The 18,043-nt window shown below is 35.1% G+C and overlaps 1 protein-coding gene across 1 annotated transcript in view; it reads left to right on the top strand.

The window, feature by feature from the left end:
- The window catches only part of LOC136828101 (ER degradation-enhancing alpha-mannosidase-like protein 3), a 72,794-nt gene that overhangs the window by 43,477 nt on the left and 11,274 nt on the right, over positions 1–18,043 (top strand). Inside the window, 11 exon segments of the mRNA XM_067085880.1 lie at positions 2,400–2,515; positions 3,786–3,911; positions 6,229–6,333; positions 7,629–7,816; positions 8,860–9,019; positions 9,400–9,690; positions 10,951–10,990; positions 10,993–11,147; positions 11,455–11,574; positions 12,630–12,852; positions 16,815–17,378. Coding sequence (XP_066941981.1) covers positions 2,400–2,515; positions 3,786–3,911; positions 6,229–6,333; positions 7,629–7,816; positions 8,860–9,019; positions 9,400–9,690; positions 10,951–10,990; positions 10,993–11,147; positions 11,455–11,574; positions 12,630–12,852; positions 16,815–17,378 — 2,088 coding nt within the window.

Genomic DNA, 18,043 nt, shown 5'->3' with positions numbered 1-18,043 from the left:
TAAACAAACACCAAATAACAATATTTATTACCATTTTCAAAATTTCTTAAATATAAATCAACAGTACCAGTCTTACTTACAGCTAGAAAAACATACTTTATGCCAAACTTTACTTAGAATAGGTAGTGTGTTATAACCACAAAAGGTTCACCTAAATCTAATGAACTGATCCTAAACCAATAAAGGATTATCCTTAATACTATTCAAATGGAGCAGACCCCAAAATTCAAATACAGGCGGTCGGTTCCTAATTCCGTTCTTGCGCGTAAACAAAATCAGAAAATCGTCAAATCGAAAAATCATGAAAACCTTACTTTAATGCTTTTGCGGGTGCAAAAACGATGATAAACTGCATTAAAATTGGGTTTTACCTACCTAAATTATGATTATTCTGCGTTTGGGGCCATATTTCTTCCGATCGGCTAAACCAGCATCGTAAATACGGTAAATAATTTCAATAATCTCAAAATCAACCTCGTGTACGGACATGGGGGACTGCCTGTACCTACAATTCTAAACAAGTCAGAAGGAGAGAAAGAAGAGCAAATGAAAGGTAGAAAACTAGTTATAAATAACAGTAAACACTAAATACAGTAAATCAATATGGGAAATTATTTTAACCTGTAATCATGACCCACACCAGAGTTATGTTTCGTATATGATCAGGGTTATCTAACCCAAATCCTTGGTCATTCTGAAATGTACACTGAACGTCCTGGGTTTCTCGAGACTATCAGTCAGTAAAACAAAAGTACTAGGCATCAGGTGAAGGCGACAAATGCGAAAGTTCCCGAAAGAGAACCAAATGTTTACCTTACCTAATGCTGCACTCCCTACCTAGCCTCCTTTAACACTCAAACAATCCCAGACGTGCATCACAGCAGTTCCAAGACCCTCAAAAGCCAGAGTCACAGCTAAAGCCTCTCTACAATGCCAGGGATCCAGCGCCAGCCTGTCTACCAGCAGTGGACTCCTCAGCAGGGAAAGGCAGGGAGGTCATAGGTGACTTCAGTCCCCTGCTGAGGCTACAGAAAAGAAGTGGTCAATATATATGTGTACCAGGTGTCTTCTTCACACACCGGCGGGTCAATTTCCAATGGAATATATAGAAAATCTTCTCGAAGCGTGATTACGAAAATATATATATTCAGGCTAGCTGCTCACAAGTCCTTCTGGTATGTCATTGGCCAGACTGACCCCAGCAGGCGATACCATCCCAGGCGTAACACCTGGACCCGTCACTCACACTCTGTGAAACTAAATAATAAAAAAGGTTAATAGGGTTTGTTACGCCTAATTAACTATTGAAATACTTGACAACATAAAATTATCATACGATACATGACACATCGCATAAAATAAACACACAAGAATACTTTATAAGAAAACAATAATTAAACTCGATCATGGCCGATTTAAAAATACATCCTAAGTAATTTACATTTACATGACACTTGTATATTATACCTTGTGTTTTTCTGTTATTTTTGTACAAGTGAGTATCAGTTAATGCAAAGTTTGCTTGTTTGTGTAAGATTGGAATTCTTTTTTTCCATGCTTCATGAACTATTCTTTTGCAAAAGTAAGGATATTAAGGTCTTACATAGCAGTTACTCATTCGTACCTGCTTTTTTATGATGTAAGATTATTTGCTAGGGTTTGTTTGCCACTTTATTCATGCAGATTCAAGAGTGCTCTCCCAGACATCTCATTTTGGAATGTACTAGTTTTTCAAATAGGTCTGTAACAGCTGAAAAGGAAAGGTACTGAGTATGCAGGCTACACAGCTTCACCCACTTCTTCGGGAAGAAGGGAAGAATGAGCATTCCTGTATTGCTGACTTACCACCCACTGTCACGCTGGCAAATAGTTCACTCCATTGGATTAATGAACTTCGTATTGAATGACTAAACAAGATGAACCTGGAAGGATTTTGGGTTTGTTTTAGAGGACAGGATTCCTGTGCAAGCCATGGGCAACACTTCTAGTGCCTTCAGTCCAAGACATGGTGACACATCTCTGAATCCACCAAACCCCAGGGGTTTGACAGGCCACAGTGTATGTGAAGTTCTAGTACGTGCAAGTAAAGTGCAAGGAAAAGGAAGACTTATGAAGTAATAGTCATGATAATGGTAACATGAGTGTTTTGAAGATTTTTATTCAGTAATTTGGGGCTAATAAGCACTTGTTTTGCAATGAAACTTCCCATCCCTTCAAAAAGATACATTCCAGGGAAGAATGAGCATGCTATCAGTCCTCTTGGGTTTGTATCCAAAACCCACTAATAACAGGTATCAAAGTACTTAAATTTTGTGGAATGAAGAGGTTATTCAGAAACACATTTTGTATTTTAATGTATACTACATGATTTTTTGTAATAAAAGCATTGAAAATTTCAGGTGATTGGGTAAGAAGAGATTCTGGTGTTGGAGCTGGCATTGATTCCTATTACGAATATCTCCTGAAAGCATATGTGTTATTAGGGGATGAAGGCTACTTAGATAGATTCAATAAGGTTAGTTAAGCATTATTGTATACTGTTAAGCATTACTGTTTTAAAATTTAATGTATTGTGTCTGTTGGCATATCTTCAAATGACCCCCATGTAATAGAATTGTTATAGAATTTTTGCTTCATTATTGTCATATAAAGTGAGTGACATTTCACTGCAGAGGGTTCTGCTAGTTAGACTGAAAGTCATCTGCTATTTTTAAATTCTTGTATAAATGCATACTAACATTTTGTTCGTGCTTTCACTGCCAAAAGTGCCATTCAAAATTGATGTTAATGGTCACTGTCATACTTGCATTAGTTATTTAGCAAGAGTAAATGGAGACCAAATGCCCTACCTAACTCTGCAAGCAAGTATTTATTTTTCTACCCATCACTTCGTTTGTCTCCAACTTCAAGAGAATTGATTGCAACCAGTTTGTTTGATCAGTGACTTTGCAGTTACTTCTTCACTTAATCCTCTTCCCCTTTGTTTCCAAGTGGGAATCTCTCTCTCTCTCTCTCTCTCTCTCTCTCTCTCTCTCTCTCTCTCTCTCTCTCTCTCTCTCTCTCTCTCTCTCTCTCTCTCTCTCTCATATATATATATATTATATACTGTATGTATTTGTTGCTGATTACTCTAAGTTTAATTATCACCCTGTCTCTTTCCTCTGTCTCTTCTTCTTCCTCCTCTTATTATCTTCATGTTTATGCAGAAAAGAGCATTTTGTTGCCTTGGTTATAGCCTTTGCACTAGAAAAATTTCATTGATATAAAAAGTAGAAATAAATAGGAGATAAGTTCTATCTTTGACATGGTTCGGAGAGATTTTAGAAAGAGGTTGCTTATTTGAGTTCATGGTCTCATTGACATAACAGAGCTTGTCTCCACTGAGTGCCAGAGGTCAGTAATATAGTTTTTATATTAAAGCAAATCAGAAATGTTAGCAAGTTATTTTTTGTTGGTGGTAAAATACAAGCATTGCTTGGATATTTCCACCTTGCAACCTCTCATAAGAGGAGGAGGACCCACAATAGTTTGTGTGATGCTTGTGTTTCGAAGTGCTCATTTTAACATTAAGTGAAAAGAAATATATGTTTTAGATTAGCTTTTATTGTACTTAGTTTACAATTAGGTGTAAAATTTGACTGATATCGTTCACTTTTTCATTCATTGTCTCCAAAAGTTTTTATTATCTTTTCTGAAAGACTGAAAGAAAATTTCACCAAAATTGTAGCACATTACTCTTGTTTAGAGAAACATTAAACTAGCATTGTATTATTATATATTTTCAGCATTATAGTGCCATCATGAAATACATCAGCCAAGGCCCCATGTTGTTAGATGTCCACATGCACCGTCCTCATACTACTTCTCGTAACTTCATGGATGCTCTTCTGGCATTTTGGCCTGGTCTTCAGGTATGAGGTTTTCTTGTTTTAATTTGGTTGTGCAACAAACTACTTATTTTACATATGCCACAGGGCACTGTCTTCTTAAAACTAGCCAGGCAGTAATTATTGCTAAGGGAGACTTTTCTCATGAAGAGTCCTGTGTTTTGCTGCCAAACAATTTGCTCTGACTTTGTTTGCTTGATACTATTACTATATATGATAGTATAACCAGACAACTGAGTCATGCCTTTAGGATTTCACATGGCTGGCTGAAAGGATATACTGCATGAATGTGAAGTGAAAGTGCCCGTCACTAAATTCCACCCTTATTTTTTTGGATCAGAGATACACGTCCAATAATGCCTGAAGGTGTCCATTGAATTTTGTTGGAGGAGTTCTTAGATAGAGGCAAAAGTTGTAAGGCAGAAGTGTGTTCTTGATAATAACAGCTCAGGAAGATGAGTTGTGTGTGTGAAGAGTTGAATGCTGTGCACTGACTTGTTGAGCGATTTCCTGTGGGTGGGATGGAATGAGGCATAGTGAGAGAGAGAGGATATTTTAGTGATTTCTAAGGTACCGTGCAGAAAGACTTATGAGTGAAAGAGAGGGAGAGGCACACAGGTATAAAGTGTTTATTCTTCAATTGAATAGATATTAATAAACCATATTTGTCTTATCTGTTGTAGAACTTAAAAGATGCAACGGTACTTTGCAGAACTGAATGTATCAGGGAGATAGAGAAATAGAGTACAGTGTGTTTATTATACGTGGTTTTTTGTACACACCACTGTAAGTAGTGTCTACAATTACTTTTGTGTTATGTATTTTAATATTTCAGCAATTGCAGTACAAAATTAAGTGGAAAAGTTATATCTTCATGTACCTTGGGGAAGATACATGAATAAGAGAGAGAGAGAGAGAGAGTTATACTTTTTACAATTTGGTATACATACCATGTATTGTTAGGTATTTAATTTTTTTTGTGAAAATTATATCCAAGGTTGCATACTAAATTCAGTAAACAATAGTCATGTACAGTGTAAACAACATCGAAAGAGAAAAGGCAATTGATATGCAATATTGCAATCATTTTTGGGGCACTACATCTTTTTGTTTTACTCTTTCATATTATATCAAAGTTAGGTAGTTAGATCACTGGCCTTGCCCATAGCTCTTTTCTAGAGCTTTATCACTCCAATGGAAGGGGTTTCTACTGGTACTTTCTGTAGTGTCATTTCAACCTGTGACCCATTGAGTTTAAAATTTACTGTTTTTCACTCAGCTAATCTCATGGGCCTGAAACAGGCCACAACTTTCATGACGCAAAATTTCTGAATGCTCTCTTTGCATGGTTTAACAACTTCAGAATATATTTCTTTTTACATATTCTCAGTCTTTCCCCCTCTCATTCATATTTTATTACTTCCTATAATGTTAATTCCTGATTTTTGACCTTCCCTATGCTTTTCCTTTTGATGTCAGGCCTGTTTCATGAACATCTGCAGTGATAGCTCTAAGTAAAACAAAAATAAATGGATAGAAGCATATTAAAATAAAAATATCTTTGATTGTTTGTTATTGCAGTCTTTGTATGCAATAAATTGCCATTTGTTTCATGGGACCCTTTAATCTTAATTAGTCTTTATTCATTGTGAAACAGACCAAGTCACTCCAACATGAAGAGTTATATAAAGAGAAGTCCTACTACATATGCCCAGTTCAGTGTCCACTGTCTGCTAACCGATGCCTCTGACTCTTTTGTTTGAATTGTTTTTGGAAATTTGACATCTTGCATTTGGTTTTTCTGTTCAGAGGCTTTTCTGCTTCATTTTCCCTCCATAGCTATAATTCAGGCTAATTATGACCAGTGGGTTTTGTAAAACAAACCTTTTTTTACAATAAAACAAGTTTTTATACAAACCCATAAACATAAGTTTTGGTGGCCCCTCCCTTCCCCTCAATCTTCTAGATGGGGGTTGGCACAAAAGAATGAGAAATGATGGTTAGCAGACAGTGAGCTGTGATATGGGCACGCACAGGAGGAAATTTTTCTTCCAGGTTTTCATGTTGGCATAACTGGGTCCATTTCACATGTAATTAGGGCTTGCATTAAAACTTGTTTTATTGTAAAAACAGTGTTTTTCGTATCATTGACTAATATGATACTTTAGAGTGATTTTGATCTTATTTGCTTTCTTTCAATATTTTAAATTCATTGAATATCAGGAAAGTTACAACAGTCCATTAGGTATTCTTTTGCTCAAAACTTTTTATTCATTGGAGTATAATTAGTCTTATGTATAATAATGTATGTGGCATTACATTTTATTTTGTTCTTTTCCAGGTCTTGAAAGGTGATATAAAACCAGCAATTGAAACTCATGAAATGCTTTATCAGGTGATCCAACGACACAATTTCTTACCTGAAGCATTTACTACAGATTTTCAAGTAAGTTTCCTTTTTGTTTTTTTAATTTTTTACAGCATCGTGTGGAAATTACAGATAATTTTGCTTATAAGTCATGTTTTCATATCAAACCCATAAATCATAATCAGCTTTATAGCCTCTAGTCATTTTAACACAGCAGGAGACTACTCCGCAGCTAACTGTGGCAGGACAATACAACTAATTTTCATTCTTTTCGTTAATTTTTCAATTTCCGTTTATCATTTTCTAATCAGACTCTTCTTTTTTATTCTTTTCCTGTTTTTCACCTGAAAAATGTAGTAATAATCATCAGCTACTGTCAGTATTTCCTCTGATTATATTACACTGTTTTTGAGTTTTACCTCGTACTGGTGCTATGGCTTAATACAGTGGTTTATTCATATTGGTACTGTTTTAATATGAAATTTGATATATTATTGCCTTTGGTTTGCTTACTCCTGAAAGATTGTTAATAATTAGCAATTGCTTAGATACCATCTTGCCTTCATTCTATAAGTTTTCTGTCTTATTAATACCCACAATGTATAATAAAAATCCGTAAATAAATAAGTTAGCATGAGCTTTGAGAGCAAAGACTTTAAGCACCTCCTTCTCAGTATTCTGTTTTTTTCATGAAACACTAATGAGGGCCTTTCAGGTGTTTAAAGTCTTTTTGTTTTATCTTTAAAATACACCTTTATTTTTATAGTAATAATTTATTTTGGCAATGGTTTCTAACATTGTAATTTCTCAGCAATTACTTGCCAGTAATGTTGAATTTCCAACTGATTTAAGTCTGCGAAGTAGTGATAAAAAGAAAATCGATATGATAATGATTTTATGTTTTGCCACTACCCAGTGAGTAGTTCATACCTAGCACCAAGAATTTGTTGTAAAGCAAAGCACTAGTGTGTATATTAATTTTTCATTGCTCTTTATTAATAAAGCCTGCTAACTATCATTTGTTTTGATCATTTGCTCCTGGAGCAGCCTGGTTGCATGAACTTGACCAGACAGGTGATCTTCCTGGGTTTAAGTTTCTACCTCTTGTGAGAATGGTTAGCTGATCTCTCTGGTCTATATTCAGTTTGACACACAACTGTTTTCAGATGACTGAGGAAGGGTTAGCCTTTTGCATGTGAAATGGGTAGCTCTTCACATTATGGGATGTCTCATTATTTTAACTACCACTTCATCTGTCTTAAGCAATTTAGTTGTGATTTTCTGTATGATTTAGCATGTAGGGTATGAGTAATAGGTTTATGCTTGAGGGGCAAATTCTGTACTTGTGAATTAACCAAAGGTTATGGTTACAGGTTCATTGGGGAGGTCATCCACTCCGGCCAGAGTTCCTAGAATCTACCTACCTCTTGTACCTTGCCACAGATGATCCATACTATCTACGAGTTGGAGAGCAAGTTTTGCGTTCATTACAGAAGCATGCTTGGGTTCCATGTGGTTACGCTGCTGTCAAAGATGTTCGCACAGGTGTACATGAAGATAGGTGAGAGATTCTAATGTTTTTCAGTAACTACTATCACCATCACTTTGAGTAAGTTTTTTAGTTTTGTTATTACCTAAGTGCTACTTACATTTCCATCTGTTTGTGATTTTGCTGATCCTTGCACATATTGTAGAAACACCGTTTTGCCAAACCTGTTTGGTAACACATTCCTGAAAATATTGTACAGTAATATGAAGTTTAACCAAGTTGAAGTATAGAAGATACTTAATGTTTTACAAACATGCTAGATGATACTGGTTCACCATGTTGGTTCCAAGTTACCGATATGACCTGTGTTTACCATCCAGTCTTGTTGCAAAATGCCTGCCATATATTAGACATGGCCAAATACTATTTGTATTAGAGGCTGTCTCCTGCATAGGATCAGTTGATAGTGACTTAGTGTTGCATTCTAAATGCTGGTTCTGAATCTTATTGTGTGGATTCCTTTGTGGATTATCATGCAATTTTTCATGTTAGGTTTCTTTAAAAGTTCTTGTATTTAGGACCCACTGAACACATTTGTGTTTTGTAATATGGTTTATACCCATGCAGTTCATTAGTTGGGGGATAATTTTTATTTGGTTTGAAAGCATGTCAGTCCATGTGAATTTTATATTCAGTATTGTTTCCATGTTTTAAGCAATTTAATTATAAATAACGGATTTTATGGGGGGTGGCGGTTTAGATAATTTTAATGCACTCGTGTGTAAATCAGTATAGACTAAGACACTGGGGTAAATGGAATTAGGGTTGTCAGTAGGTTCCCTGACAAGCTGACATGCACATGGAGGTAGGATTAAAAATTTGCAGACACTTAGTTTTAGTATTAAACTCTTAGGAGATGCTTAAGTAAGGAAATTTTATTTAGGTATAAAACAATTTACACTGTTAATGTTTTGTTTTTATTATGTCGCAGAATTTGAGTGATTCATACTTATCTGTATGATATCTTAAAAAGATATGAATAGTTGCAGCTTTATGTAATATTGAAATCCAGGTGGTGGTGTTCCTGTTGTACTTATTTTTTGTTTCATTTTCAGGATGGATTCCTTTGTGTTGTCCGAAACCTTTAAGTATCTGTACCTGCTATTTGCTAAACCCAGTGACCTGATTATTGATATGGATCAATTTATTTTTACCACTGAGGCTCACCTACTACCTCTCTCTCTTGCTAGACTCTCAAACCTAACTGTGGTCCCAGTAAGTACAGTGATTAACTGTATTTTGGTTTTATGATAGTTCATTGTAACACATTGTGATTAGTGAGAAATAAATTTATTGTTGAGAGCCAACTTGAAACAGAAGAATTGAAATTTGTGGTAATACTTGTAATCTCATGATAAAGCCCCTAATATAGTATGAAATCCTTTCAAGGTAAAGTTAGCTAAAATTAGTTTGTTTATCTTTTCATTAATATAAGGCTAGAATTGGAATTTGGAAACCTTAAGTCCTTTCTGTTTAAATGACATTTTTACTAATTTAGGTTGTAGTTATCAGATTTTCACCCTGTACTCATATAGTTCTCACTACTATTTGTTAGTAAGCTCACAAGGGCATAAAATCTTTTCTTTTGTTTTCAGGGTCCAGATAACCAAATTGATGCTCAAGACAGTGATGTGGAATATGCACGTTCATGCCCAAATGCTCATTTTCTTTTTCCCGGTCGTCATGAATTTGCAGAAACTATTAGGAGACCCCTCAAAAACTTTGTAAATAATGTTTGCCCGTCACGCAAAACTATGCAGAGGAAGTTAAGAGCATCAGAATTCCAAGCTGGGAACAGTGGACACATGAGACTCTTGAGAGATATGGGCATCACCATAATGGCACTTCCTGACGGCCGTGTCCAGTTGCTACACACATCCTCTAATGTAATTAAGCAGATATGTGTTCATACACATTACACTTTCTCTTATGTGCATTGAAGAGTCTATTTAGCAAAAACTCACCAGTGAGAATCTTCATAAAAGAAAATTTGTAGTAAAGTGATTTATAAGACCTCCCATGCATTGGGAGTATTTCCCCTCCTTACCATTTCTCTTTAGAGATGTTCTCATTCCACATTTGTTAATTGATGAGTGGGTACTTGCAACAAGTGCTCTTTGCTAGGTTATCTTTTGAAAGCAAGTATTTATTTTTAGTATTCATTTTTAGGTATTTGTCCCTCTTTTTGTCATGTAATCAGCAAACTTGTGTGCTTCAAGTACTTTCCTGTTACTGTATAATCCACATACTACATACATGTGAATTTTAATATTGATGTGTTTTTTGTTGGGTTTATGTGTTGGTATATTTAGGTTTATGCATTTTATTTGCACATAAACAAGTTATTGTGTATATGTGGCTCTTTTCCCCTTGTAGTTTGCAAAGAACCTAGTATTGTATAAGTATTGGGCTTGAGTTACAGACAAAAAGCACAAATTAGTTTTATCTTTTTGTTTACCAGGCACATGCCTCTTTTTTTTTTTTTTCTTTCTTTTTTTTTCTTTTTTTCTCCTCGTAAGGCCTTCCTCTCATCTCTTTTTGGATTGATTTGATGCACATTTTCATGGTTCAGCGGTAGAATGTAGGAATGAGAGCATTAAGAGAAGGTAACAGCTAAACTGTTCATACAACCACTGTTTTGTTTGTCATGAGTAGCTATTCAGAATTGCAGTTGGCTTTGAGAGAAGTAAGAGGTTCATAGCTGTAGACTAAAAATAATTTTGGGATAGTGTATTTCTCCTACAAATGACATCATGGTAGTTAAATAGCATGTACTATTTTCATATTCATTGTTTCAGCAGCCTTACATTAGGAGGTGCTAAAGCCATTCACTTACATTTGAGTTTAGTTCTGCACAGTTATTTGAGGCTAGTTATAAATGATTTGTTTAACCAGACCTCTGAACTCTTTTAGGGTACTTCTCGGGCTGGGAATGTGTTATTTGAGGCACATGGCCCAGATTGTACTTTGCTGATATCTTCCTGTTACTTTTAAAATAGTTTGTTCAGACACATATGAACCTATGCTTTCACATACGGAGTACTCCACTCTTACCTAGCTTCGGCTTACCTAGCTTCGGCTGTTCTCGACTCATCTCAGAAAGCAAAATAAAGAAAAGAAAGCACTACAAATTCATTTCTTTTTAGGCAAAGTCATCAGATGATGCAGAAGAGGGACTTCTCTTTGTACAGAGATGATAGAACTAAGTAAACTGCAACAAGAACAGCCAGAAAATCCACCTCGGATGGTGTCCTTCAGTCACAAAGTTGATGACAAAATAACTGTTACTACTATTCAAGCAGGACCTGCTCAGTTTGGCTTAGACCTTAAAGGAGATGTTACGGTACGAATTTTAATGTATTTATTATTCTTTTTTGTTTATTATGAATTATTTAAGGATGGTAAGTTGAATGAATAAAGCAAAGTTTGCAGTGTTGAGCTTTATGCAAATTTTGAATAAAGCTTTAAAGGAGACTAATTTCTGCGTGCATTATGTTGATTACAGTAATATTGTCGCTTTACTAAATACTGTACTGTTGATATTTCAGAATTTTGGCAGTGGTGTCTGTTTACCCAGTAGAATAAGTTTGTACTTTCAATAATTCTTTTTTAAAGCTCCTTATACAACAGTTCTTTACTTTCATATGAAGGTGAGCGGAAAAGTGGTAAAGGCTTCCCCTCTTCGTGCTTGTGGGGAGATTGATAATGAAGATGAAGTAAAAGGGAAGATAGTGATCATGGAGAGAGGAGACTGCATGTTTATTGAAAAGGTAAAATATTATACTGTGCCTGAATAGTTATAGATTCTACTTCTATTCTGGATGTATTTACATTACAGGTACTGGTAATGTACATAGATATTGGTTATGCAGGAGGTTAGTTAGTTATAAATGATTTGTTTAACCAGACCTCTGAACTCTTTTAGGGTTCTTCTCGGGCTGGGAAGATTTTAACTTGAGAGAAGGCTGTAGAGGTGAAAACTGTTCGGTTTTCCTTTTACAGTAACTACAAAATGCAACATATATACAGTACATCAATTCCAAATGTCAAGCATCAGAAAAATGCTGTAGTAAAGAACTATAAGAACAGAAACTGTTCATAATGCAGTACTCTATATATGAATTTTGTAGAATTCAGTATAAAGATTTTATTTTAATTATTTAAGTTTTTTATTTAAGAATGCTGTATACGGTCTTTAAGGTATCCATGCCTAATTCCTAACAGAAAAAAGATTGGCGTATAGCAAACCATTGTTTATTTAATTCAATAACTCTTGGTTTATCATTTTTACTAAAATGGATTATTTCAACTAATCTCTTCTGTGCATGACATCTTGCACATGCATATAAATGATATAATGTTTGGTTCCTTCTGAATATTTGTGATGTTATTTTTCCTTATTTATCCAGCAAATATAAAATGAAAGTTTTGGCTTCCATTTGCCAGGGCATGTTGCTTGTCTAAATTAATGCGTTGATTTTAAAGACTGCTATCTTTTATTCCTTGTTTTTCATCGTCAGCTGTTTGTTGCAAACCATCCTTCACCATATGAAACAAATAGTCTTATTTTGTAGACTATCTCTGAACATGAAAACAAACATCCCTACTTTTGTTGATATGTTTTGTTATCAAGAGAATTCATTAATCATGAAAATTACCACCTCAGAAGTTTTAGTTTAGTATTGTTGCTAATTATACACAAGAAAAAAAAAAAGCATTGGTTGATATGGATAAGAAATTTATTTAAGGTATACCGTTTTATTATTTCTTCTTATTGGATGTAAATATTATTGCCAGGTAAATGATGCTCATTTTTTTTCACTAGGCTCGAAAGTTAGAGAGTTTAGGAGGAATTGGAGGGATTGTTTTGGACAACACTCCTGGAACATCAGCTTCAAGCTCACCAATGTTTGCCATGTCTGGGGATGGTACAGATGATGTCAACATTCCTCTCGTCTTCTTGTTTGCTGGTGATGCTGAAATTCTACTGAAGGCCCTTCAAGACAACCCAGATTTGGAAGTGACCCTGGGTGACTTTGCTGATAAAGGTATCACCAATATTTGTTTGCCATTGTGATTTAATCTTTAGCATTAAGATATCTTTCCTTTTTAACTCAGTTTTTTAACCAGTCTACCAGGTTGAAAATCTTGACTCCTGTAGGGCTGGTCTTTCCTGTTTTCAGTCAGCCATATTTTCTTTTTCAGCTTTGTTATAGTTTATAAAACATATGTCACATGACCAAACATGATATAGGGATGTGATTTATTGCTTTTGTTGAAATTTATATATAAATTTTCAGAGGTGTTCCATTAGAAGCTTGAAAGAAATACCTGACAAGCTGTTAATTTACTTCAGTAGTAGTAGTAGTTGATTTGTCTGAAAACCAGTTGAAGCAACCTCTGCTGTTTTCTTCGTGGTTAACCCATTTATGAAAAATGGAGAATTGTTTTTGTTGTTATGTTAACCGAGGGATGACTCTAAGATTAAAACAAGTTAGGGTTAATTAATACTGGACGAGACCTCCCTCACTTAGCAGTCTCCCAACTCACTTGCCACACCAAGCCACTAACAGTCTGGATTTCTTAAAGAAACAAGCTCACAGTGTGATCCTCATTGGTTAGATTCTTTTGCCTTCATAATTCATAAGTTGGTTTACTGATTTTCTGTTTGCAATATTAACATAAAGTAAAAAATTTTCATGAAGTGTTCTAATTTTTATCTCTGACCTCAAAAGTTAGAGTTGTAGGGAGTGCAGAAATGTCTCTCCATAGGCAGTGCAGAAATGTCTCTCCAAGCTTCTGATAGCTCTTACTGAATTTTTATCACATTAACTTCTGCACTTTACATTGGTCAACATCCAGCCAATTCCCTAACTACCACTCCTCTGAAGTCACCTTGTAGGTCTTAGTATGTTTTGCAGTGTAAACAGTGAATCTCTAATCCTCCCTATCAGTAAAACTGACCTTTGAATACATTCAAGTCAGTCAAGAATTTCTATGTCCATGAATACATTCTAGTCAATCAAGAATTTGTATGTCCACAAATCACTCCATCAATATATGTAATTAATGCAGCAATATAATTATTCCCCTTTCCCCCAGTTATACTTCCCTTCATCAGCACCAATTCACAGTTTTAGGGATTTATTGTAATGTAAATGATAACAGAAGAGGATGAAGAAATGGTTACCTAAGTATTTGATAAATCCGGTGTGTTAACTATAAAAATGTTGCATATTTCAAATGACAAGTGTCCTGTTAATTTGTTGGAAGTTGAGCACTGGATTCGAAATGTTTAATTTCTACTGTTTCTTGGCTGAGGGGGGGATATCATGAATGTTTAAGCCTAGGCTTTACTATTGGATCTTCTATGCTAATTGGATTTTGCCACTAAACAGAAGGTCAGATCCTCGATATGTTTGATAAGCTGAGGTACTACTGAGCTCTACCAAATTGTAGCTCTGACCAACACCTCGACTCCTGAAAAGAATGCATGCTCACTTGAGCTTGCCCATTCTTCAGGACTTGGCAGTTCCCATAAACAGCCTTCTTTGTCAGTATATCCTTCAGTGCCATTTTAGTCTGGGTAAGGAAGATTTGAATAGCTAAGAAATCTGTTTTGGATCAGAACTTTCCTCTTAGTGAGGTCATTTTACATGAAGTTAGTCATAATGAATTAGTATTAGTACTGTATAAAAGAAATATGCTTGTTGCAGTCAAGTAGATTGATAGGGTATTGAAGTGATGGATGTTTCAATTGCTTCATGAATGTGTTTATGAAGTAGTTATGATTGTAATAATGTTCATGTATCTTCATTAGCATTTGGGTTGTTTCGGCCGTAAGCACGTTTACGTGCAAAATGGGCACCGTGTTTAGTACCAGCCCCTTTGGGATGTACGTAAAACATGAAATGATAATGGTAAATACCATAAACATAACGTCTTACATTGTTTTGGATGTTATGGCCGAAACGACCAGGACCGCTTCATTATCGCCTGCTTTCCTTTCCCTCCATCTGAAGCAGATGGTAACAAGTCTGCACTCACCTGTGTCATCATAGATACAGGTGAAATGTAGCTTAGCATATTATATAAAACTAGCTGCTACCTATGCCAAGCCTAAAGCCTGATGAGGCACTTGAAAGTTCAGTTTGAGTAAACCGAATGTTATCATAACTATGTTATTAAACCTCCATTTGAGTGAAATAAGTTGAGTATATAAGAACTACTGTTTTCTTCCTAAGTAGCAATCTAGATATAACAAGTTTGTTATTTTAAACACATAAAAATAAACTCATATTTAACATCCACTGCTTAAAATTTGTTATAGTATTGTAGGTGCCCTCCTCCCAGTCCATACAGTTAGTTAACAGCATTTGAGGTGGCAGTGTGACAGGTGAGAGATGGAACTTCCCAGTATGGACGGTCTCAGCCAGCATGATCAACACTATGCTTGTTTATGAATAGGAAGTCAGCAGTTGCAAAGCCTATAGGCATGAAAGAATAAGTAGAGTAGCTTTTATTTATTGAGAAAACAACATGTAGAATCTTGTGTTTTTGGATTATGCAATTTAGTTTCTCAAAAGTTAACACTTAAATATTATTGTTTTTTGACAACTATTGCTCATATTTTGAAATTTAAATAATTACACAACTGTACTGCACATATAAACTACACTTAAAGTATAAACTTTTGATGAATTTTAATAGTATAAACTTTTGATGAATTTTAATGATGACCACTTTTAGAATTTAAACAGTGCCATTGAATTAATATTGAGTACACTCTTATTCATATATTTTTGTTCTTGATTTTTTTCTTGCACATAAGAAAAGCTTTGATGTATGAAAAAATATGAAGACTGATTTGTTTCTCCACAGACCCACATTCATGGTCTACATAGGCCCCAGATGTTGTAGTCATGTGTCTAACAGATTATAGAAGAGCCGTCGTTGCTATAGAGAATAAGTACGCGCTGTGCACCTCATCACGGTTGCACTGTAGAGCGTTGCCAAGATTCTTTGCAGCGTCCTTAGCTCCTGACTGCAACCCTTTTCATTCCTTTATTGCCTCTCTATTCATATTGATTTCTTCCACGTGCATCAACCTCTAACAGTTGATTCATAATGCAACTGCAGGTTTTTCCTCTGTTACGCGCACCAAGTCTTTACTGTTTCAGCACTGAATAACATTGGCAAAGCCTCAACGCGCTGGCTAAATTCTATATTCTGTTCTGTTCTGTAGAAGAGCAGTGGTGTTACTTTGCATCACTATTGTTTCTCTTTTCATGTGTCTTGCAGTTGTTTGCATCTTATAGTTACCTAAATTGGCATTTGGACAGTATATTAGTGCTGGATTTGTGATGAAACAAATCTATTTATGTCAAAAGCAAAAAGGATTTTTTCTCACAAACCCATCACTCATAGAGTGTCATCGTGGCAGCTAACATTCCAGACTGCATAATAAAGTGAGGCAGTTACCTGCTGTGGACCTGTGGATCCAACTTATGTATGCAGTACTAACACTCCTCTGTTTAATAGACAAAAGACGGCAGAGTCTGGGACATTCGAAGATCAAGAATGTGTGCCTTTTATTAGTGATAGGTTTTTATAAAAAAATAAGTTATCAGATTCCCCATCAAAATTTAATATGTGATCAGTTGACTTTAAATTTAAAGTTTGCCATTATAGACGTCACTTTAACCCTGTTTCCACTACACCATTAATATTGATTTTTTCATTATTTTTTTTACTCATAAAATTGTTATTTTTTCATTTTTATTTCTTTAACTTATAGTGGTCTGTTTAATGGTGTTCACTAAGTAGAAATTCACTTAGATCAAGTTTCTATTCTTTGCATGGCATTTTTCAGCTAAAGACATACACTATGGATGTTGTTTATATATAGAGTACTTAGAGGACTTCATATTTTTAACACCACTGCCTCATAGTATTTGGGAAAAATACACAAGTGAAACTGTATTTAATCAGTGTTACAATTATCTTCAAGATGATCCAGATGAATTTGAAGTTGAAAAATCTGAGGAAGAAGATTCTGTAAACTTTGAAGAAAGTTTTGACATCAAGATTGATAATTATATTGATGAGTATGATGTTGGTGATGACGACAATGATGACAGTAATGATGATGATGAAAGGGATGATGACTCTAGTAAATGTACTGTTGATAGTTCAAATAGTGTCAAAGAAAGTTTGCGTAATTCCCTTGATAGTCTTAATGAGAATGAGGCCAAGAAAATCAAAGTTTTGCATGAAGTTCCTCTTGAGTGTTCAGAGGAAGCAAACCTGCCAACGCAAGCAGTCAAGGGAAAAGAATCTAGTTGGCATGACAGTGCTGATATTAGAGCTGCTGAGAACAGTCAGTTAACAAGTAGTGACAGTTTGAATCATGAAGTGACTGAAAGCAATATAAAACTTGATGATAAAGTGGAAATAGATGCAGTATATGCCCAGGCAGATAAGAAAGTGGCTGGAGACATGAGGGTAGAAGATACCCCTAGTTCTACTGATTATGTTACTTCAGAAAAGTATGATTCTCCTGATACTGCTGATGGTGAGAAAATGAATGATCTTTTGGATGATAATATAGAATTTGTATCACCGGAAGAGGGGGCTGATTTTTGCCAGTTTGTTTCTCCATAATAGGTGAAGGTTGCATGGTTTGTAAGGTTGGGTATGTTAGTAATGATGAAGCTTGAAATTGCAATGCTAATGTGTGTTTAACCACAATGTTCTTGTTACAGCGTAAATTACATGTCCAGACGAGAAGTTTGCTTACTGTGTTGTGTGACGCACCAGTGAACTTATCCTCTGCTTTTATTTGACTCACTTCTCAGAGTGTTTTTTCACTGTATTGCATTGTTTCTCTTTAACAGTGTACAAATAAGTGGAGTGTAGTGTATGATACCTTAGTTCTAATTTTACTCTATATAGATTTAGTTCCATTATGTTAAAACAATTTGTTATTTGCCCTCAGGAATGATTTCTGAATAACACTGAAATTTCTGCAGTACAGGATAATATTTCCTGATGATAGTGAAATAGTATCACAGAATATGTAGATTGATAATGCAGTTTACCTTGTGATTTCTTGTTGTACATCATCTTTATAAATCCATTGTCTTACAAAATGTCAGTCAGTTCACTGAAAGATCTTACATTTTTACCCTAGCATCTTTTCTTTTGATGAGGTTTGTTTAGTGAATTGCTTATATAATT

This window comes from Macrobrachium rosenbergii, chromosome 42, assembly GCF_040412425.1.
Source record: "Macrobrachium rosenbergii isolate ZJJX-2024 chromosome 42, ASM4041242v1, whole genome shotgun sequence".
In the NCBI taxonomy this organism is placed as follows: Eukaryota; Metazoa; Arthropoda; class Malacostraca; order Decapoda; family Palaemonidae; genus Macrobrachium; species Macrobrachium rosenbergii.
The sequence above is the reverse complement of the archived record's forward strand: the minus strand, read 5'-3'. Positions and strand labels throughout refer to the sequence as shown.